General features: G+C 33.2%; 3 protein-coding genes across 3 annotated transcripts; 2 read left to right on the top strand and 1 right to left on the bottom strand.

The window, feature by feature from the left end:
* The first annotated feature begins 1,882 nt into the window (after positions 1–1,882).
* LOC120188576 lies at positions 1,883–8,497 on the top strand. The gene is made up of 7 exons (XM_039191968.1): positions 1,883–2,338; positions 4,255–4,354; positions 5,287–5,352; positions 6,433–6,550; positions 6,916–6,998; positions 7,415–7,476; positions 8,291–8,497. The coding sequence occupies exons 1-7, from the start codon at positions 2,103–2,105 to the stop codon at positions 8,400–8,402; spliced, it is 777 nt and encodes a 258-aa protein (XP_039047899.1). The 5' UTR covers positions 1,883–2,102; the 3' UTR covers positions 8,403–8,497.
* Positions 8,498–10,333: 1,836 nt separating this feature from the next.
* LOC120189049 (flowering time control protein FPA-like) lies at positions 10,334–18,149 on the bottom strand. The gene is made up of 4 exons (XM_039192385.1): positions 18,114–18,149; positions 17,205–17,504; positions 11,827–13,046; positions 10,334–11,555 (listed from the first exon to the last, which is right to left on the bottom strand). The coding sequence occupies exons 1-4, from the start codon at positions 18,147–18,149 to the stop codon at positions 10,379–10,381; spliced, it is 2,733 nt and encodes a 910-aa protein (XP_039048316.1). The 3' UTR covers positions 10,334–10,378.
* Positions 18,150–18,303: 154 nt separating this feature from the next.
* Positions 18,304–19,347, top strand: LOC120188887. Its single transcript, XM_039192264.1, has one exon. The coding sequence runs from the start codon at positions 18,391–18,393 to the stop codon at positions 19,342–19,344; it is 954 nt and encodes a 317-aa protein (XP_039048195.1). The 5' UTR covers positions 18,304–18,390; the 3' UTR covers positions 19,345–19,347.
* Positions 19,348–24,449: the final 5,102 nt, after the last annotated feature.

The following is a 24,449-nucleotide window of genomic DNA, read 5'->3' as shown; positions in this document are numbered from 1 at the left end:
AGCTCATCTCGATAATACTTTCATCTATGGAAATAATTAAATTTCTTTAATCAGTATCATGAATTTTATTATTTTTTTGGGGTTAAATTATATTATAAATCTTTTTAAGGTACATAAATTATGAATTTAATTTATATGTTTTTTTAATTAATCATTGTTATCATATCTATTGACCGACTAATCTAATTCGGATACTGTAGAGGTGAATAGTAGTTAGCTTTCGGTATGCTAATTCATACGGTATGCTAATTCATACTATTTGTCTTATACTATGTATAAGTTATGAATTTTCATCCATGGTCTACAATTTAAAGTTTTAAATGTTTAGTTTTTAATTTTAAAATTCCATTTTTGACATTGTCATTAAATTATTAACTAAAATACCATTACATTTTTGTAAATATTTTGCGAAAATTACGAGTTTTATGTAATATATGAAAAATTAAAAATATTTAGAGATATAATTATTTTAATACCCTCTATTTATCTCTATTATAACGATGACAAAAATCAATAAGAATAAAGCTAAAGTACATGAATAGTCTCCAATTATAGGATAATATTTTATTGAGTCTCTAAACTATTAAAGGTAACAAAATTATCCTTTTACTATATGACATTGTTTTATTGAGTCATTCGACTATTAAAAGTTACAAAATGACCACCGATTATTCATATGTTCAAAACTTGTCATTTTTCATTAAATAATTGACAATCGTTTGAGTTTGTCATTAATCTATTTTTGAGTTGGACATTAATCTATTGGCCGAGATATGATAAAATTTGATCACATAATCGTATGAGTTGTATAAATGTTTGAGATTCAGGGATCATGTTTTATCATAAACTAGTCAGCATGTTAACGTCCAACTCAAATTTTCATCATTTTTAACGAAAAATGACAATGTTAGAATATATGAATAGTCGAGTGACCATTTCGTAACTTTTAATAGTCGATGAACTCAACAAATCAACATCGTATAGTTGGAGGACTCAACAAAATAGTGTCTTATAATCGGAAGATCATTTGTATACTTTGCCCTAAAAATAATTAGTGGAGTTGAAGTAACACAATTGAAAAACTCAAGAAAGTAAAAACTAGTCTATAACCAACCATTACATGCTTAAGAACTAATTTTATATTTTTAAATTATAAGACAAATCCAATTACATATATGTTTATAAAAATTGAAATATGGCCACGGGATTTGAATTAAACCTAATCATTATTGGAACCAATTTGTCTGTTTTGTATTTTCCTTTGTCTCTACGTATAAATAAAGACGAGCGGAAAAAAACAAAAATTATAACACAGACATTTTGTGAATGTCGAGTGGTATACATATCTTTGGGTCAAGTATACAATTGGGTAAATTTACATTTTACCCCCTTGCAGTTTTAAAGTTTAATTTGATATCTAAGTCCTTTGTTTTCAATTAGAATTTTAAATTTAATTGCAAGATTCAATTTGATAAGTATTTTTATATTAGATACATAAAATAAATTTTATTCAAATTGATACCTAAAATAAGTATTTGGAAAAAATTAAGTTCATCTATTAATTTAGACCGAGAAATTAAATAGAAATACCTAATTGGACCAAAAAAGTTTAGACATTAAATTATACTTGGCTTAATGTTGTTTGAAGTCCTCAAAATTTTAAACAAACCAATTAAGCATATAAATTATACTCCACTTGGTTTTTTAAAATGTGACTTCTTATCCCTTTAAATCAAATCAAATTTAAGTACGAAAATGTATATTTATCATATTAAATTACAGCTAGGTAAGAAAAAAAAAGGGGTTTTTTTTTTCTTAAGTATGTAAAGAGAGGAAAAATCCGTCACTTTATCGGGAAATAAAGGGAAAAGGGCAAAAATGAAGTAAGAAAGATTCGCATATTTAGGTTGGAAAATCGGAAAATAAATCTCCATTCCTATCCCTTTGCAAGAATCCACCCTTTTGTTTTCCGATTTAATTAAATTTGTCCCGCATACACTGACTATCACAATTACTCCAAATAATAAATCAATTTCCAATTCCTAAACCCCAACGTTAGACTTTCATAGGAACAGAAAGGATTTTTGACTTTTTTATGATTAATGGCTGCGAGTGCGAATCCGACGGGGAATTATCAGGAAGGTTCGTCGAACCAGAACGTAACGCCTCCTCCACCTCCACCAGCTAATGGCGTTTCCGTCAATTCGAACAATAGCGGGGGCAATACATCCGCCGCCGCCGTCTCGGCTGATACTCAGTCCGCGTTGAGGCACAACCCTGGCATCTCCCTCGACTGGACTCCTGAAGAACAAACGATGCTTGAAGATTTGCTTGTCAAGTAAGCTCCCTCTTCGTACCCATCACCTCATTTTGCTTACTTCTGTTATCGTTTTGTTCCTTTCTTTTCTTCTACTTGATGGAACTTGTTACTAGGGTATAAACGAGTCGAGTTCGAGTCGAATCTAAAACTTGCGAGCTCGACTCTAATTCTAAATCCTAAACTGAAGTTCGCTTGAAGTCTGAAATGATTGAAAAAAATTATTAAACTTAACTCGATTGAAATTTTATACTCGAATATGAACTTCAAATACATAAAATCTTATTATATTTTAAAAAACAATACATAAATATTAATATTATTAATAATTTATTAAAAAAATAAAATCTTAATATATTATATTTTCGAATTGTTCACGATCTTTTCGAGTCGAATGTCAAGTAATTTGTTTCGACTCGTTAATATCTCGAGTCGAGTACATTCGATCCGAGTATTTATTGAGCATTGATCTAGTCGATCTCGAGTAGTTCGAGATCTGTCTCGTCTTATCCCTTCAACTAATTATTAATTTAACAAGCTTTAAAAAATTGGAAACTGGAAATCTTAGTTACGTATTAATTAATTTTCGTCTTTTAATTTATACTTGTTTCTAAGTTGCAAAATAAATTATTGTCTTTGTTGATGCCAGTACTTTTCAGTGCTAGCGAGTGTGCTTGTTGCTCAATTTTGATTCTCAGGCTCAAGGGAAATGAAGAGATAATTTTATTCTTCCTTTATTTCTTTGTTCCTTGGACGTATTCAGTTGTATTTCTCTGTGTGAGTTTTCAATAGTTTATACTTCAAAACCAAGGAGTTCTTTGTACAAAAGGCATTTCACTAATTACTTTATGTCTTTTGTTTAGGTAAATCGTGCTTCCCTATTACCTTGTTTTTCCTCTTTGGGGGTCAAACTTTATGCTATATATAGTATCATGGTCTCTCCATATAAGTGAATGATAAACTACTTTTAGTTATGATGTCTGAGAGTGACCAATAAAATATTCTTTGCGGTTTTCTGGATGTTAAATACCATTGGATAGGTTACTTTGGCATTAGAAACACATCACCATGTGGCAGAGGGTAACGTCTCACTGTTTATTGGATCTTCCACTTATTTGATGGGATGGTTAAGAGATTATATATGTTTTAACTCTTCACAGCTAAGCAATGTGTATAACTCATTTGATATGGATAGTTTGTCAGTCTGGGCGTGGATGTTCTTATTTGGGCATCTTGTTTGGGCCACTGGATTTATGTTTTTAATTTCTTGGCGTGGATATTGGCAAGAATTGATTGACATTTTAGCATGGGCTCATGAACGTACACCTTTAGCTAACTTGATTCTATGGAGAAATCCAGAATATTCTGAAAGCTTGGGATGAACATGATTGGTGATTCAAAAGGTGAATAGGGTTGCTTGAGTTATAAATTATATTTTTGATGTTCTCCACCTTATCGAATCAAAGTTTTCAATTCATCACGAGGAGCTTGACATATAGTTCAATGAAGGTTATTTTTTCTTGTAACTTGCGTTTATGCTGTTGTTATCTTATAGGAAAAGCAGTATTTCCAAGATAAAAACTATCAGCATGATGGTCCCTGTTAAGGCGACCTGTTTCTTATTTAATCTATAGTTGAAATGTCAGTTTAGGTAGTGGATCTGTTTGTTATCCACCTGGACCCCTCATGTAACTATCCTGCAAGAAATCTAATGTAAATGCTAAATTTTGATGCTGACTTACGTAATAGCTTCTGTTATACATGTTTCTTGTTTTGGTAAATTACTATGCCAGAAATTAATAATGTGTTTCTCCTGGTTGAGTCTCGGGCATACTTGAATTTCTCTTGTTGATCCTTTTATATTTCCTCACTGCCTTTGATAAATGAAGGCAACTCAATTAATCGACATATATGCCTGGCGATATCTCTGTTTGCAGGTATGCCTCAGATTCAACCATAGTCCGGTACGCTAAAATTGCAATGCAGTTGAAGGACAAAACAGTTCGGGAGGTGGCCCTGCGGTGTAGATGGATGTCTGTAAGTTGGTCATTTCAAACTGTATATTTTTAAATATTTGGGACCAATAAGGTTTTGGAAAATTGATTTTTATGATAAGCCCATAATTTGTCCTTGTTCAGAGCAATTTATATGGTTATAACTTGATTGTTTTGATTAAATGTTTCATTTTAACGTGAACATGAAGAAAAACTCTTGGGGTAAAGGGATGTATTTGTCCTTTTCTTATTGGAGGCAGAACCCAAACTCTGATATGTTTAACATGCAGTCTTTACCATGGGGTAGAGATGGGACTACTAGTAATCAGGCGAGCCTAACTATAAGCTTATTGATGTGTATTAATTAGTATTTCTAAATTGCATTAAATTGCAATGACATAAACTCAATTCCAGCTTTATATTTGTCTGAGACTTTTTCAAGAAACGAATTTTAGATTATATTTCATATAATATTAAAAATTCTAGAATACATTAAATTGCAATGACTTTAACCTCAATTCCAGATTTAATATTTGTCCTAGACTTTTGTAAGAAATGAATTTTAGAATGTATTTCATATGATATTAGAAATTCCACTTACATGAAGCTGTAAGATTCTACCTAAAGTTCAGTGTATTACAGCAGAAAGAAAGATGCCTAATGTTTAGCTGATTAAGATGTCTTCAGAAGGAAAGATTCTACTCAGTTTATTTTTTCTCCTTCACTGATGTCTTATTCTTTTCTAAGTTGTTTCTCATCAGAAAAAATGCTCTATAGCTCATTGGGAAAAGGGTCCATAGGTAGTTTGGGTACTAGCATCTCTCTAAGAGGAATTTTAGTTCATTTGTGCACTGTGTTTAGCATAATGTCTGCAAAATGTGTCATAATCTTTTTGCTTGTACTTTTAGTAAATATTCATATAAATGTTCATTCAATTTGTGTGCCAAAAAATCACTCAGTAGAATATGCTTACAGAAAAAGGAAAATGGCAAACGAAGGAAAGAGGATCATAATTCAGCAAGGAAAAATAAAGACAGAAGGGTATTTTGTTTTTCTCCTGAATCTTAATCCTAGTACAATTCATATGTGCAATGTACTTCTACAATGCTTTATATTTCATAGGCTTAATGTAAAAATAAGTGTCCAAAGTATACCTAAAGTTAACTTTAGGTGCCTAAAGAATTTTTTGTTAAAAATAGGTGCCTAACGTTTCCAACGTTACACTTATAGGTGCCTGGATCATTAATACCGTTAAATTCGGCTGTTAAGTGGCACGTGTCAGGCAACTAAAGTTAACTTTGGATATAGTTTGGACACTTATTTTTGCATTAAGCCTATTTCATAATTGTTCCTTGAAGTATTTCTTTAGAAGAAAATTCTTTCCCTATGATTGTTTCTTGGACAAATTTGCCTAGATTGTTTGGTAACTTTAGTGGTTTCTCTCTGAATTCTGAACCTGTTTTCTGTGGTCTCTGACCTTTGATCCGTGATTGAATATAGCTTGTTTTGTCATTCTTGACATGACAATTGCTTCAAATGTATATATATATATATATATATATATATTTCACACACAGCTCCTGTGATTATTTCATGCTCATCATCCTCCATTTCATATGTATATTGAAATTCTTGAAATAAGGGTGTGTGCCTGAAAAGATTCAGGGAGGAGGTAACTAGATAATAAATCAGGGTTACATAACTAGGCGGTATATATAACACGATCATGTAATTGTCCATTGTGCCTGAGATATCAACTATGAGATAAATAAAGCATGAAGTCTGAGGCATAACTAGATATGGTTAAAAACTGAAACTTGTGCAGAGAAGGTCCACTCCGTAGCATATTCAATCTAGATAGATCTTTTGCATGAGATTCCACACTAATTCTTTTGATTTTTTTTAAAGAATTTTCTTGATTGTTTCATGTGTTTTTCTACATGCTCTAACCCGTTGTTCTTTAGTTCAGCTGGTGATGGGAGTGGGACTGCTCCACCTTCCCATTAAAAGTGTCCTCACCCCTCTTGTTTATGCATTCTATCTATTTATATTTTAGCTCATTTCTTAGATAGGTTACTTCTGTTTTTGAAACCTCAAGTTTGTAAGGACATTGGTTCACAGGAAAAAGGTACAGACTCTTCAGCAAAGTCTACGCCTCATTTAGCAGCTCGATCTAATTGTCCTGCATATGCTCTACCAATGATCCCGATGGACAACGATGATGGCATCCCATATGAAGGTTTGGTTAAGACATTTATTAGGGAGGATTTAGCGTTTTACCAATATATATATTACAACTGGGCTGAAACTTTCAACTGAACTTTTTATGCTCAGTCAGCATAAAAAAACCCCTTGTTTTTCTATTAAAAAATTATAAAATTTGATCAAGCTTAAAACTGGATGTACCATGAGCGCTGGTTCTTTGAGCTGACAAGGGCTGGCGACCATGTAGAACATAAACCTTACATCAAGTTTAAGATTTATCGACTGATTTTAAAAAAAAAAGGAATATAGGAGTTGAGAGTGAACCATTTTTTAGATCTCAATATTGTAAATATGCTTTCTTTACACTTTTTTCCTTAAAGAATTTGAATTTCTTTTCAGCCATTGGTGGTGTCACGGGAGAGTTGTTTGAACAAAATGCTCAAATGTTTAATCAGATTTCTGCTAATTTCACAGCTTTCCAGGTGAAGCATATAGTTTCTAACTTTCCTTAAATTTTCCTCCATAATTATGTGCTAAATAGATCTGCCCTGATTATTCTTCTGAACAATATTTTATAATTTTGCATTCATTAGTGCTGCTGTTGCTTGATTTCCCTTTATGTGGTCCTTTCTCTCTCTCTCTCTCTCATTTTTTTCCTTGTCAAATAAATCATTGTATTTTATTGGAGTTGAAAACTTTCTATTATGTTCTCTAAATCTTATTCTAAATTCTTTTTCAATCCCTTGTTTATATTAGGTCATTGTTGGTTTTGATTGAAAGTGGCAACAAGATAAAATAATGGAATGAGAGAAAAGAAAAGAAAAAGGATGAAATGAACTTAATCTCCTAGTAGCTAATTACTGTATTTATCTGTATTATTACGTTGTTTTCCATGCAGGTACATGACAATATAAATCTCTTATGCAAAGCACGGGACAACATCCTCACGATCATGAATGAGTATGTTATTATCTTTATGATTTGATTTTCCTGTAATGTAAATTAGAGATTTTTTAATAAGCTTTTTAATGCTGATGGGAGGACTTCATCATGATTGTATTTTTATTGCATGAGTGCAAGTTTATGAACATTCATTGCCATGTGATGCAAAATGATATATAATATATATATATATATATATATATATGGCAACACAGAAAAATTCTCTTTAGAGTATAGCTAGTTGTTTTGGCTCCCCAGCTTCTTTTTGGTAGCAGCTCGACCAATGAACTCCTCTAGCAATAGCCATTACGGTGATCGATCCCCCCCCCCTCAAATGGCTGAATAAGTTCTGTTCTTTATCTGTTGATGAGTATGGCATCTTTGTTGCATGCTATTTCCTGTAAAGACATTTGCAATAGTTTCATGTGACATTTAGTCGGTTCAGAATTCATTAGCTAAGGTCATAAGTCATAAGAGTCAAGGAAGTGAAAAAGGTGTAATCCCTCTTCATGGTTTAGGTAACGACTGAGCAATAAATTATTCAAACCTATCGGCGCTATCCCCAGCCAAAATTTCCCCCCTAAGGGATTGAAGTCTAATCCATTATTCCTATTTTGATTAACACCTACTGGCTCAGAAGCTGCATAGATGATTGGTTATTGGAACCTCGTCAGTCGGGACCATGAGTCTGCATTTCTGTCTTCTAGTCTCCCTATGTTCAGTGGAGAGGAAAGTCGGACAAATAGAAGGGAATGATAAAAAGTTCCATCATTTATTGTCTAATTTATATTATGCACTTCTTTAATGTTAATGATTTTTTTTTTCTCTCCAGTTTGAATGACCTGCCAGAAGTAATGAAGCAAATGCCTCCACTTCCGGTCAAGGTAAACGAAGAACTTGCCAACAACATCCTCGGTCATTCATCGCCTCGGATGAAATCATGATTCGGGAGGGGGGATGCTTACCTATATCCAACCATTTGTCTCAGAGCCAGGGAATCAAGTAAAATATGAAAAAATAAGGTAAAAAAATGAAGAAAGATAAACCGGTTACCTTATCAAGTCATTTTGTCAAATTAAAAGTAGTTTTCCATCCATGTGTGTTATTTCTGATAAATTTGCAAAAGTTAATCTTTTGCCCCATGATTTATGCTTCTGTTCACGTTTCGATTAATTTTAGTAGCAATTGGCGAATGTAGGATGTGAATATTTAGTTGTGTAGAAGGAATTTTTTTCCGTGTTATCATTGGCTTATATTAGTGACTCACCCTGACGTGGTGTCGAGTGCTGGATATTTGTTATATGTTGACGTGAGGAAATTCATTTTTTTTAATAGTTTTTTTCATATATTTGAGGGATCAGATTTCATATTCATGTCTAAAGATACATCAAACCTTGTGTAACAGGTAAAGGCAAATAAAATTCAATTCGGTTTAGAAAATATATATTTTTGAGTTTGAATTGTGATTGGATTTTATTTGTAGTCGATTGGATTTTGAGTTTTATTTGAATTTTAAAAGTTCTAATAATTGAAAAACTGAATATTAAAATTATGCCATTTTGGTGTTTAACTTTAGCTAAATAATTTGATTATTTTGTGATTTAGTTCATGATTTTCTTATTTTAACAATTTTTTTGTCGTTTTAAATTTATTTTGATTAAATTTAAATCGCAAGCTCCTCAACAATAGAATATTTGTGTAACTTTACGATGTACTCACCCTAGTTCTATCATCAACAAAAAAAAAAACTTTACTTGTTATTTAATTGGCTAAAGGGTATGTGAAGTTGTTGTACTTGAAAGAAAACAATGTTATTCTTAAATTCTTTTGCACCCAATGTGACCCTTAAATTTAGAATACAAATCTAATATGATCATTTAACTAAATATATTTATCGTTGATCATTAAATGTTGATGTGACATTTTATGGTGTTTGTGTAATGATCCATAGTAGTTGGGGATGTGACAGATGTAATAAATATGTTAAATTATTTTTTTTTGTCGAATTTGATGGTCAAATTAATATTTTTTTAAAAAAAAAACCAAAGACTTATTTGATTTTTAAAAAGTTATTTTAACATTTAAATTTAAACTATACAACTATAAATATATAGTTAGTAGTTGGGGATGTGACAGATGTAATAAATATGTTAAATTATTTTTTTTTGTCGAATTTGATGGTCAAATTAATATTTTTTTAAAAAAAAAACCAAAGACTTATTTGATTTTTAAAAAGTTATTTTAACATTTAAATTTAAACTATACAACTATAAATATATCATAGTGGTTGAAAATGTTATTGTTAAATGATTTATTCAATTTAGAAACGAATTGTAATGTGAATTTTATTTTATTTAACAGTATAATTATATTATTATATTCGTATATGTCAACTCTAATGTAAGTTTCACTTTATTTTAATTTTATAGAGACAAATTTGTTATTCTTTGAAAAATTTAAAAAAAAAATATTAGGGATAATAAAAAAAATCTCAAACTTATATCCACCATGTCTTTATAGAGTTGTATCTAATAAAAATGGATACCATAACTTTTCTATTACTATTTTTAAATCAAATTTAGGTGAATATAATGCATGAGTCAAAACAAAACCGAGGACCAACGATAATAATAACGTATATTTTGCGAATTGAAGGTAGCTATTAACATGGAAGGATTGAACAAGAAATACATATTTAAGTAGCTTCATCACTAAACATTTCTTAACATATAGCAACGCAAGTATCTGAGATTGAAATTCCTCAAGCAAAGTGCTGAACAACTGATATTATCAGCCGACTCGTTCGGGAGACTCTGAATCAAACCATGGAATACGAAACAATGTGAAATTTCTTGAAGCTAGTTTTCAAGATTAGTAGATGTTACCCAACACGTCCAAGTTGAATCCAGGAGCAGTTCGTTCAAGTCCCTTTCCCTTGTTGAATTTGTTGAAGAAGAGCTGCTGCTAGCTGTAATGTTGCTTGCAAGCGTTTCTGTGGATCCCCATCGCCTTCCTCCGGTATGCCAGTACTTTGCAGTTGTTGACTTCTTTGAGTTGCTTGAGACACTGCTGCAGTTGAATTCGATGTCTGCTGCTGTTGCAACTGCTGCAGTTGAGAAAACTGAGATGTTGAAAGCTCCGGAACAACCTGGTTATTTGGTAAACCGAATCCCATTCCCTGTTGTTGTCTCATCATGTCGGAGTGGTCCATTGTGTTTATGTGCCGAAAATTCTCCCCCATCGAAGCATTTGCAACAATCCCGACCTGTCCTTGCTGCCCGATAAGAGATGACGCTAGTTGTGCTAGTTGTTCTGGTTGAAGGGCATTAATCGGCATAGAGGGCTTGACATTTCCAGATAATGGAATCCCAGAACTTCCTCCCGTACTAGAATATGTTTCTTGCACTGCTCTTGGCATAACTGATTGATGCCCCTGAATTGCTGGATCAAAGCTGGAAACTTGAGGACCACTTCTGTTGACAGAAACCAGATGCTGCTGATCGAGAGAAGACCAGCCTGGTCCATACATTGCGTTTTGCTGGGGTGCATAATCATGCCTGTGCTCATTATACAAGTCCGATACATTTCCAACAGAATGAGCAGGCCCGGAAAGTGAAACAGGTGGAGCTGATGTTGCCCCATTCCCAGGGTAGGAGACCTCCTTAATGCCTTGCCTACTTAATTCTGGATAAGGCATAGAAGGAAATGGCCCTGAAGTTGTTGATGGCTTTGCAAAAGATGTATCCCCATAAAAAGGCAGCGAGTTTGAATCGCTTCTTTCACCCGGATGAGCAGAACCGGTGGAACCAGAATGATCTAATCTCAAAATAACACCTGAAATACTCAGTTTCCCAGGTACTTTCAGTACTTTATCGGAAAAATCTGATGGTGGTACAAGAAATAAAGTGGTTATATCATCTAATTTGGAAACAGCTGCTCGCTGCTTCTCTCCCAGGTAATTCATGAATTCGTTATAGAATCCCATGTCAACATCACTTTCTGGAACGAAGAAAACAACCCAAGCACTAGACGCTTGATAATAATGCTTTGCAAGCATGTCTAAACCAGTCCTTGCTGTGCAATCTAAGAATTCAGGCCTGCAGGCATCAAGGTAGGGCTAATAAGTAAAATTTGTAGAAGTCCGAAGGATAGGTGGTAAATGGAAACGACGCTATCAGAATAACTATGTGATGCCTTGTGAAGTCGAAAAGCATTCATTTTTCATAAGAACTTTTTCTTTTTTCTTTTGGTAGAGAAATCTAAAAACATAAACACCAAATATGGACAAAAATACTTTGCAGAAAACTTCTACTTCATATTGTATCAAGTCGTTTAATAAATAATTAAACCTTTAATCTACCAACTTACAGCATCATGTCAAGTACTTTTCCAACAGGAAAGCAGCGAGCACGACATACAGGTGTTCCACCCTTGGCTATTGTCCCCTCCCATTTCCACTCTTTCAATGATGGCTGATCCAGCTCCTGAGTAAATATTTTCCTCTCAGCAATATTTGATTGTAGAAAACCAGAACCTACCTGAAAACCATCATAAGATTGTTTCCAGTGATCATTCCTTTCTCCACGAGTCGGGGTAAAACTCGTTGGCCGATCAGGAATCTGTTTATACCACAAAGCTGACGGCTCAAAGTTCTTATCAAAGGCTTCAGGTTGAGGAATATCAGAGAGCATCCTTGGAAAAACACGTTTTTCTTGTTCAAGATCAGATAAAGTGTACTCTGGTAACTCTTTCTCAGGAGGAAAGGAACCGGTTCTCATTTTCTTGGCACCATGGACGGGATAGTTGTCTTCAGGCATATCCCAAGGTTCTTCGTAGAATGCATTTTTTTGAGGTAATTTTGGAGGATAATCCTGGTACCTCATTGGACTTTTACTATGTTCATACATATCTTGTGGTACTCGAGGATCAGGCTCCCCTTCCCCAAATCTCCAGGGTTCATACGTATTTCCACCAGTCCATGAACTACTTTTCCTCTTGGAACTGTAGACATCAACATCACCAGAATCGTAATTTGACATATAAGGAGATCTGATGCTTGCATCTTCTGGTAAGTCTGCATAGCTCCTATCATGCAGAAAGTTCTCAGAAGACCCCAAGCGACCATTTGACCTGAAACGGGGAGAGTTGGGGGCATTCACTGAGCCCCTTCCACTGGTGGATGACCCACCATCACTTTTTGCGAAACAGATATGCACACGGGGATTACCAAATAACTTCCCCTGAAGAGTTTCTTTTGCCCTGCAAGCTGATGATAAGCGCCTAAAGCGAACAAAAGCATAGCTACGTCCCGGAAACACAGTAATCCTCTCTATCTCACCAAATGGAGAGAGAGCCTTTTTCAAAATCATTTCATCCACTTTCAATAAAGCTGGAAATCCTATCCAGAGGACCTCACTGGGATCACCACTTCTATCACTCCCCTTTGATTTGTCATGGGTAAAATGTTCAGGGCTAGTACAACGTATTCTATTGTCCCTTGGAGAGAAAGCCGACCCTCTTACTTTTGAACGTTGCTCATCTCGATGTTGCAAGAAGTCCTCATCGCGTGATGGTGTTGATGACTTATCCTGTAATTAAGAATATCACCAGGTAAGGGGAAAACCAACCCTTACTAAAGCACTCTTATGTAATTCTAATCCAGATTGATCAAGTTTAAAATAAAAAGGGTAGAGAAATCAAGTGGATGGATGTGGAGAAAGAAATCAAGTTGTACATCTATACTAGTACATGCACGACTAACCATTTCCAGTGTTAAACACACTAAATACATATTGAAAAATGGTATTGCAAGCTTAAGCTAATGATTAATATGTTAGCAAACCATATCAAGTGAAGGGCTTGTACACTTGATATGGCTTGCTAACAAAATAACTAGCCACTGTGCTAGTTCTCCTCAAGATCCTACTGCCTCAGTGGAAAAAGTGGAAGTAAAAACACCTAATGAGGCATAGTATTGGATATTTTGACTAATTTTGTCGAATAAAGCATCCCCTTTTGAACATGTGTGAAATGCTCTATAGAATAAGTCCTGAGGATTTGTAAACTACACAGTATTATGATTTTTTCTCTCATGAATTAATAGTGTTGCAGTTTATATACTTTTTCAATCAATATGCTTCATTGTCAAAGGATCAACTACTTATGATCTCTAAAAAACAATAAGAACCAAGCCTCTATAGATTTTTGCAAAATTTGATAGGAGGCAATTTATTTTCATTAGTAGCCCTTGCTTTTATTTAATCACTTGCATACTCCAAATCTCTTAACAAATAGTACAAAAGCAACTAAACTTTCATCGAGCAAACCCCAGCAAAAGATGTTTAATGTCCATAGTGCTTAAGAGTACAAATTAAAAACATTGGTAAAACTAACACTTGACACAGAAAAAACATCTCCCTGCTCTAACAACAAAATATTCACACGCCCATTCACACATCTCATCATAAGTGAAAAACCAAGCCATGGATTCACAGCACACTAACACATGTAATTGCATGGTAAACTGCGTCTTTGCCACAAGCACAGGTATGCCTTAAAGTTTGCAGAGAAGACTGACAAAAGAACATAAAAACCATGCTGTGCAACCGAGAGATGCATCATCATAAGTAGAGAACATCAAGCTTATAAAAATACATAAGTTTTCATCATTTCTTTAGTGAATGCGAGCACTGAGGTTTGCAGAACAGAAAGTCAATAATAGTCCCCAATTCTAATCCTTCAAACCTTGCTCAAAGAACTCATACCACAAGATATTGGAGTTTCGAGTTCTGAGAATAAATATGGAAAGCAATGGTATCCAGCTCGTCGTATAAATCATGATTGAATATGCACATTGGTTTTTGCATTCAATTATAATCTTGAAGACCTTATACACATTCACGGCTACTTAGAACTCCTACAACCAGAAACATAGAGATGGCAGTTTTAAAGCAAGCAAACACTAAGGCTTGCTTGATTTTACTTATGCCATCCTGATTTTGCTGTCCATTTGGCGGGAACTGAATCTTGAAAAACAGAAAGATGTAAGATAATAATTATGAGATTAATGATCTTTTCAGCGCTGAAAGGCTACTTTCCAGTCATTCTTCGCAATTAACAATTTGAACTTAAATTAAGGGGTCGTTTTAGATTGCATATGGCAAACAAGGAGCACGAAATATATAGTGAAAGTAATGACTAATTATCATGAAATTCCAAGGTTTAAAAACGCCCTATCATAATGTAATGTTCACAAGATTAGCAACGCGTCCTGAGGCAAGTCAATGGCACAAGGAAGACAGAGTAGGTATTTATATATTGTGTTCCATGATGCATTGAGTTGAGAGTACTTCTGGATAATGCTGTTCCAGCTAATTGGAAACATTTCAGAGAAAATACAGATATAGACCCTGAAAGCTTGCTGTCACGTCTGTTGGGATTTGAGAAACATATTGCTTTTGAAATCCGACATATTGTTAAAATTTAGAGTTTTGGAAACTTTGTAGATTAGATAATGGACATTTTATGGTTCTTTTTGCTACGGATTATGCAATCTGCTCCAAAGTCACTACTATCAATTCAGCATAAATCAATGTCAATGATCTTTCTTCTACACCTTTTCTACTTAGATTGGTTCTTCTATTCAAAATCTAGTGATCATAAATTCCGGTAATTTTCCTCCGTTTCTCTTGGTTCCAACTTTCCTATATCATTTTCAAAAAAAAAAAAAAAACTTTTCTATATCAGAATTTATCCTTAAAACATTTTAATTATTTCATTATTCTTCATGTATCCTTCAAAAAGTACACACATTAGAAGTCAAGTAATATTTATTGCTAGCAAAGAAAAGGTTAACGCCCCATGAATCTTGTTAATGATGCATTATCATCAGTGATTCACTCGTACTTGGATGCAAGCCATGGTTTGCTTCATGATGTTAGCAGACATGAGAGTATTCTAGATCGCGTAGCACAAAAATGGCCTACAATACTTACTAGAAAAACAATCTACTTCACCATAAAACATATGTTTATTTTCAAGTGGCTGCAGGTGTGAGCATATCCATGGATCATGGAGGTTGAGGAACATATCTCTATGCAGTATAAAAACGCTGTATCTTGTGTAAGTTATCTTTTCTTTCACGTAGAAAATTTGCAGATTGCTGCACAGGTTACAATTCCAATATCAATAGCATTGATGATTCAACTGGTATGTACACTGCTCTAGGTCAATACACTTTATCCATCATATTCAACAGTTCAAATTTCAATAGCTGTGTTCCCAGGGTGATTAAGTCTACAAAATATAATCTTACATTGATGAAATTGATGAAAGTTAAAAACTAATCAACTTATTTAAGTCGCTAAAAGCTATAATCCGACATTATATGGATTCTGACTATGCAATTTATGCCGAGTGCTTGGAAAGAACTGAGAGAATAACAAAGCAAGGAAGAAAGCTTATTGATAACGGAATGCGTTATCAATGCACCCCCTTGTAATGGAGAACCCTTTTTGAGTTTTATGGTTAAGCAAATATCTTTTGAAATCTGAGTTGAGCAGTGGAAGTGAATATCACGGTTCCACAAGCATCTTGGATGAAAATGCAATCAACATGTTGAAATCATGCGAGTGTGCAGAAGGAACTAATTTACTATTTAATTTTCTTTTTCTTTTGTAATGTAATTATTCTTGACATAATTGAGATAAATGAACCTGATAGTGTACGGTAATGGTTATGAATACTCTAAGACATAATACTAATAGCCAGACCAGAAAAGTTTTAGAGGCTGTTTATGTAATTTGGAAGACCATGCTAAGCCTTACCAAACATCTGAACACTTGGTGCTTGGTGCTTTACTCTGGTTTTTATAAGCTGTTATTTTAAGGCAAACTTTGCAGATGAAATGGTGCTGTGGTGGAGGATATTAGATTCTTAAAGTTGCTGCTATTGGGAGAAATGAAGAAATAGACAAGGACTTCCTCATAAAGAACTATATAATTTAAGTGAAATAGAATCTTGATTATGATGTCCCCTCTTATTCCTGATATGATATTTGTTGTTATGGAATGAATCCTCAAGCATATAAGCATCTGAGGTCATTCAGGTTGCGGACCTAAATTTTTTCCATTATTTCTAAGCAGGAACTTCGATGGAAACTGCTAATAATTCACAATCAATTGTTCAGTTAAATGGACTGAAACACTATGTTCTTTATTTATAGGCTCTTTTGGTTGCTAATTGCACTGCTTGCATTCTCAAAATTTCTTAAAAAGAAAAAAAAGGCAACATGGAAACACAAAATCACAATTTTTTTAAAGAAGCAATCAAATAAAAATATTTAACACCTTCAAATATAACTTTTCAATCAAGAAAAACTTGCATTCTATTACTAAAACAAGTTGAAATTTTGGCATTAAGAAAAACATGCTTTTTCATTTTTGTTTTCATAAGTAAAGCAAGCAGCTAAACTAATAGCAACCAAACAGAGCCTTAATGTAGAGTCAAGCTAAGCTAATACTCTTTCCCAATTTTATTTTGATTCTGAGAATCTCTTTCGTTTTTCATCGGTTGGATTATGTTTATTTTTTAAGATCTTGATTCATGATCTTCCTTTGACTTCCTTGCCAATCCTCAGCTACTAAACGCACAAATTTTGGGAATTCATTCAAATTTAAATTAATTCCGGGAAAAAACAACAGTATCAAAAGACAAAAATGTAATATTAGTAATGGTTCAAGACTAACCGCCTTGGCAAACTCAATCCTAAGCGGAATCCCCGCTACGGGAAAACCTTGGAGCTCCCTCATAGCGGAAATAGCTTCGTCATCGTTGATGAAATTAATAAAAGCGTAGCTTCGACCAGGCTGAAATGCGACGCTCTCCAGCTCCCCAAACTGCAAGAAGTGCTCCGTCAGGTCCGGCTGTAGTATACTGTGTGATATATTCCCCACCCAAAGGTGTCTCGACGGCGGCGCATTACTCCGACTCGAGCTTCCCGACGGCGGGTGATCACGCCTAGATCTGTCCCTGCCTCCTCGGCCAGACTGAAAAAATTATTAAAATATAATAATATTAATATTTTTTAAAATATGTAAAACGATCATTCTAACTCAGTTTCTCTATCATAACATCAAAATCTAAGCATTAGTCATTGTTAATATTAGATCTGGTTTAAGATATTTAACTCATTCTATAAAATTAAATAATAATTAATTCAAAAAATATTTAATAAAATAAATAGATCAATTATTTATTCCAAATTCAAAATAATAAAAAATAAAATTTATAAAACTTTAGTTAATTGATTAAATTAAACTGAATAAAATTAATTTGATTGAATTAATATTACTTTAGCCTATATTTTTAATTTAGTTGATTTAATCAATATAATACACTAATGAAATTATAAGTATAAATTACTATTTTCGTGTAATTAAGATCAAATTTTATAGTACGGACGACAATCATAACTATAAATACAAATTAATAATAAAATGAAATCCAGACTTAAATCATAATAAAACTCATATAAAATGATTTTTCCTTTAATTTCTTTGCATTTTCATGGTGGATAAAGAATAGACAATTTTAGGTCAAAAATACAGTGGTGGATGTAAAATTTCCTTTAAAAGAAAACTATACGCTTTGTTTACTGTATATAGCGAACTCCCATTGATTTCGGTCACCATTCTTGCTTACAACCTCTAGAATCGAGATTTTCCCTCCATGGAAACACTAACTTTCCTGCTCGTTTCCCAGAAAGCAAACACCCCTTCAAAGCTCAACCTTCATCAGCCACACCATTCTCTTGTTCTTTGCCCAAGATCAGTGTCAGCTGGTTTTGCTTTCAATCTCAACTCGTAACCTTTTTTTGAGGGTTACAAAGAGATTGAATAATCGATCCGATTTGAATGCGAAAAGGCAACACCAATGTCGTTTCATTTCCCCATTAGAGACCAATCATCTCGGAATTCCGCCGTGTATGCCGAGAGAATAACCGAGGAACCGCTGCCGCAAACCAACAATAAGAACTCGCAAACCACCGTGACGGTGATGTACCAGACGAACATGGCCGGTTACTGGCGGAACGTGACGATCATATGGTGCAAGAACGTCATGAATTATTCTCTCAACATCATGGTGAACAACACCGAGGGCGACAACGTTCATTCCACGTGCAAGATCGAGCTCAAACCATGGCATTTTTGGAGCAGAAAAGGGTACAAATCGTTTGAAGTTGAAGGCAAACCAGTTGATGTTTATTGGGATCTCCGCTCGGCTAAATTCACAAGCGGACCCGAACCGGTTTCCGATTATTACGTCGCGTTAGTCTCCGACGAAGAAGTCGTTTTATTACTCGGAGATTACCGGAAAAAGGCTTACAAAAGAACCAAATCCAGACCGGCTCTGGTGGAACCGGTTCTGTTCTACAAAAAAGAGAATGTATTCGCCAAGAAAAGCTTCGCAGCCCGAGCCAAATTCGACGAGAAAAGGAAAGAACACGACATCGTCGTCGAGAGTTCGACGACCGGTTTAAAAGATCCGGAGATGTGGATCAGCATGGATGGGGTGGTTTTGATCCACGTGAAGAATTTGCAGTGGAAATTCCGGGGGAACCAGACGGTTCTTGTCGATAAACAGCCGGTTCAAGTGATGTGGGACGTTCATGATTGGTTCTTCAGCAGTCCAGGGACCGGGCACGGGTTGTTTATATTTAAACCGATATCGACGGAGTTAGCAGATTGTAGTGATAAAGAAGGGAGTAGCCACGGCGGTGACAGTGATACCAGTACCGGAAGCTTGTATTATTCGACGTCGAGAAGCAGCCTTTCGTTGACGTCGTCGGAATTCAGCTTGTTTCTTTATGCATGGAAGATTGAATGAGCTTTTTTTGGTAATTTAATTGTGTAATTTCCAGGCAATTTCCATGTATATATATATATACACACATTTACTCCATATTGTATTCTTTGACGCGTAAACTACTTTAGTCACTAAATTATGAGGTGGATTCTATATTGACTATTGAACAAAAATTGTATCACTTAGATCACTAACGTTTTATTTTAATGTCAATCAAATCATTGGTCGTTAAGTTTTCATTAGTCACTAATTAGGGATGGCAAAATAACATAGACACGATGAGTCTCGACCCGACTCAACCCTTAAGAGCGAGATTTATTTTTTGAAATTTCAAGCTTAGGAGGGTCGAGGTGAGTTTGAGGTTTGGATAAAAAAATGACCTGACTTTATATATTTTGAATTATATATATTATCATATTTATAAAAAAACCAATGTATATCTATACCTTTTAGGGGCATTTGATTCACATAATGTAAGGTTACTTTGACGAATAGAATTACAAGAATGTAACATTACTTACATATTATTGGGAATGTTGTATTATCTTATTAGATTTGTTTGATAATAATGTAAGATCACAATGTTTAGTTGTGGTAATATAAGATTACTTAAATATATATTTTATCAAGTTATCCTTGTGAGTTGTGATATATGTTCTTTTCACCAAGTTAAACTTTTGATAAAATTAAAATTAAGAAAAAAAAATCCTCCAATCAAATGGTAACACGTGTACACATATGATTTGAGGATTATATTTATCGAATTAAATTAATATTAAGATCAAATTAATAAAATGTGTAAGTAATGAAGACTAAATATGTGATTATAGTAATTTTATTAACAGACACGCTCACACATTGGTCAAATGTTAACAACAAATGACTTAATTGACATTATTTAAATAATAAAATGGTTTGATTAAAAATAAAAGATCCATAATCATATTAAAATTCTCTCATAATTAAGTGGTCATGGTTGTAATTTATCTAATATATTTTATTTTATGAACACATTTATTAAGTAATTCAATTTTTTTATTAAGATATTTTTTCGATATTGAATTTTCATTGATGCATCCACACTTATCTTTATTGAAAATAATGATTATCTTAATATATGAATATTATTTTCCCAATTATAAAATTAAAAATAATAAGCAGCATGCATAACTCTGGTAATTTTAAAATTTAGTTAAATTTTTTTCATGAATAAATTTTATTAAGTTAAATAATTAATTAATTTTCTTATTTTACTGAAAATTTTATTGATGCAAACTTTTTTACTTAATATTTATTAAATTAAATATATTTTTCTTTATAATTTGATATTCTTTTTTTTATAACGGATTGATATATATTTTTGTTTGCAATGTAATAATTTAATTATTTTCTTTATAATTTCATTAATAATATATTTTCATCTTTCCTAAAAATTTATAAATTCATCTTTTAACTTAAAATTTCGAGTCAATCCCAATCTTCGATGCTCTCTTCCCATAGGCAATTTCTTTGATTTTCCTTTTCTTATCCAAAGTTTTTATACCTAGCCATTGAAACATTAATCTTGTTGCCTCACGTTTAGGAATGGACGCAAGAATTTATATTAGGGGTGAATTTATAAAATTTTAAGGCAATACGAACTTATAAAATTTCAAGGAACGAAAACAAATTTTCAATAAAAATAAAAAAATCTAAAATATATAAAACTTTGAAATTTTCAATTAAGAGGGTTGTTCCTCCTCGCTCTGCCCCAAATTCAAAACCCATTTAACCTAAATATCAACCTTCAAACACCTTGAATGTTACTAACATTTTACAAATAATTCGTTAAACATATTCGTTTATAACTTTGAATAAAGTGATAAATAATTACATATATATTTTTTAAAAATTTAATATCAAGATTCTTAATTGAATAAGTAACATATATGTCTATTATACAAATATGCTTAATTTAATTTTCCATAACTTAAAAGGATATGTTCTAATATGCTCCAACAAAAGTGATAAACAAATATGTTTATTCTTAAGTTTACTCGAGCTTGAATTATGTTTGTTAATCATTTTAATTTGTGTTTTTTTTTCATTTAAAATTATGTGTATTAGTTCATTTAACTTTCGTAAATATATTTAATGTGTTTGTGAACATATTTTATTTTATACGTTGAATCAACAGTTGTTTGAACCGCAAATATGATTGAACGTATATATAAATATAGATTTAATTTAATTTAATTATAGTTATATTGCATTCAAAGGACCTTTAATTTGATCTTCAAAACTGCAAATATGATTCAACGTAAATATAAAATTAGTTTTGTTTAACTTAAATTAGGTTTATTACAATTAAAATTAGATATCGAAAGAATTAAATATGAAAGCATTCACATATTTAGAGTCTAAGCGTGAATAAAAAAATATGTAACACCCTCAACCCGTATCCGACCCGAATACGAGTTTGAAGTGTCACATTGATTTTTCAAACTTTGACTCTTCAAAGAAAAATTTAAAACTTTCATTAAAATAAAAACTGTGTATTTACATAAATTGACCAAAATCGATCAGAGCATATTCAGCTCAATCAATTAGTACATGCCAACTATATTTAGATTAACCATATACATTTAAATCATCTATTTTATTATCTGAAACTTTGTAAGGAAAATGCTGACCTGTCTTGCTCCTCTTAGCTCTTTACTCTTCTCACTTCTGTAACCTACGTGTGAAACAATCACACGCTAAGTTGTTGACTTAGTGAGACATAAAACATATAATAAAACTCTAACTCGTAATCATGCTTGAACAATTTCTACTAACATATCACATACAAGCATCATACCCACATATACATATAATAATTCCTACTATGCACCTTTCATATATATATATATATATATATATATATATATATATATATATCTACCATCCCGTGCTTCAAGCCATCAAATTCGCATCCGCCACCTATGAGCCAGGATCCAAAGCTAAATCATATCTATTCCCCAGGAAACGAAGATGTTGATAAAGCAAGGCGTTGTTAGGAGTTGAACTACCAGCTTGAATGGAAGGAAAGAAAGCGGCTCAAGCTCCTGGGTCAGCTTTGGGTAGATAACCTGAGCGAATGTAGTCGGGAGGGGAACATGTGTAGGGTTGTACTTTATGGAGCTAATTACCTCGCTCGGGGGACTAATTGTGGGGTGTACTTTTTGGGCCTGGAATGACTTTGCTGGCCATAATGGATGGGCGTGGAATGATCACTCTATTAATTCAGGTGAAAGCCATTATGTAGTTCGTGCTCTCCACCGAGAATATATATATATATATATCCACGCATACATATAATTATCTTCTTTCCTATCATTGTCATATTATCACCTTTCATATTTCTATTCTCTTGTTTATATGATCAATTAAGCTCATATCATATATCTTATAGCATATACAATAATCACTAACACACATATATCATATACATTACATTCCATGTTATCTCTTATTAGCTCATGTGCATCTGTGAGAACTGTAGATATGTGAGTCTATTGAGGTTGTGCACCACTATGCTGTCACCACAGCTCATATAAATGTCCCGAAAGACCTATCCAGAGGTCACAAATACCCCGGTAACTATCCAGAGGTCATAAAGATCCTCGGTAACTGTCCAAAGGTCATAAAGATCCTCGATAACTGTCCATAGGTCCCGAAGAACCTAGGTAAACTGTCCATATGTCTCGAAAGACATAGGTAAACCCTCGACTCTTGGCATGCCAACTATACCCTAGCTCTCATATCACAAACATGGGCATTATCATTTATAACATTAATATCACTTGTTATTTCTCTTCTATCACATACCACATGTATGTGTAACCATATATCTCATATCACATGTATCACAAGTGCATGTATTCACGTAGATCGTTTCATATGACTTATACCATTTCTCATTTGTTCATGTAACTCGCATGTCATATCATGTAACATATAACACATAATCATATAGGCTTACGGTTTTATCATCTATCATGTTATTTCACTTATACACTTTTATATCACATAAACTCATATATATATCATGTCACATAACTTATCTCATAACTTATTTGATATTCCTATATATTCTCATCTTATAACTTATATTACCTATGCATATAACCTTATGACTTATTATCAAGTACTCAATTAATGTTCCTATATGGTTCCATCTTTATCATATAACCTATGAGCTATCTTATATTACCCTATATCACCCTACTTTGTTTATCTCACTTTTCATATCATTCAAAAGCATGTTAACACATATAATCATGCATACATACAATTTATGTCATGCATATACATATAATCATATATTCATGCATTAAACATAGGAAATAGACTTGTCACAAGTCTTGTTTCCATTTAGCACCATAAACGAATTAATATGCACTCACCTGAGCCTTGTTTGCTTTGAATCAATCTTAATCCTTAGATTGTTCCGGAACATGCTTTATTCTATATCTACATCATAATAATACATTGATACATATCAGTATACTAATTGATATCTTCTAAATTGTCACTTCTTAGGCTAAAAGAAAAGCCCATTTCATCTTTTAATGAAGGTATGCATCGATGCACTGCACAGTGTATCGATGCATTCCCTATCGGTGCATCGATGTACTACATGTGCATCGATGCATAAAATACATTCGATGTTTGTTTATTACTGGGATGCATCGATGCATGCCTTATGCATCGATGCACCAATTGCATTCGATGTTTTTAGATTAAAAGAGTGCATCGATGCACTACTTGTGCATCGATACACCTTCAAACAATTTCTGGGTTTTAACCTTGATGCATCGGTGCACTATGAATATGCATCGATGCACTCTGCCCAGAATCCTCTTCTTGAACCCGAAAATTCATTCTTTTTGGATTAATTCCTTCATATTTAAACCCCTTTCATATTCCTAACTTACATATACATACTTAAAACTCATTAATATTCATTTATCTCATCTTTAACCTCTAAATTCCATCTTTCATATGGAAATTCAATAATTATACTCAATTTCTAACATGTTCCAAATTCCATTCAATTGCTTCTAACTTCTTAATTAGACCCTTGACAAGTCAAATCCAACTTT

Source organism: Hibiscus syriacus, unplaced genomic scaffold (genome assembly GCF_006381635.1).
Source record: "Hibiscus syriacus cultivar Baekdansim isolate YM2019G1 unplaced genomic scaffold, ASM638163v2 tig00116951_pilon, whole genome shotgun sequence".
Classification (NCBI taxonomy): Eukaryota; Viridiplantae; Streptophyta; class Magnoliopsida; order Malvales; family Malvaceae; genus Hibiscus; species Hibiscus syriacus.
This window is presented reverse-complemented; position numbering and strand designations above follow the sequence as displayed.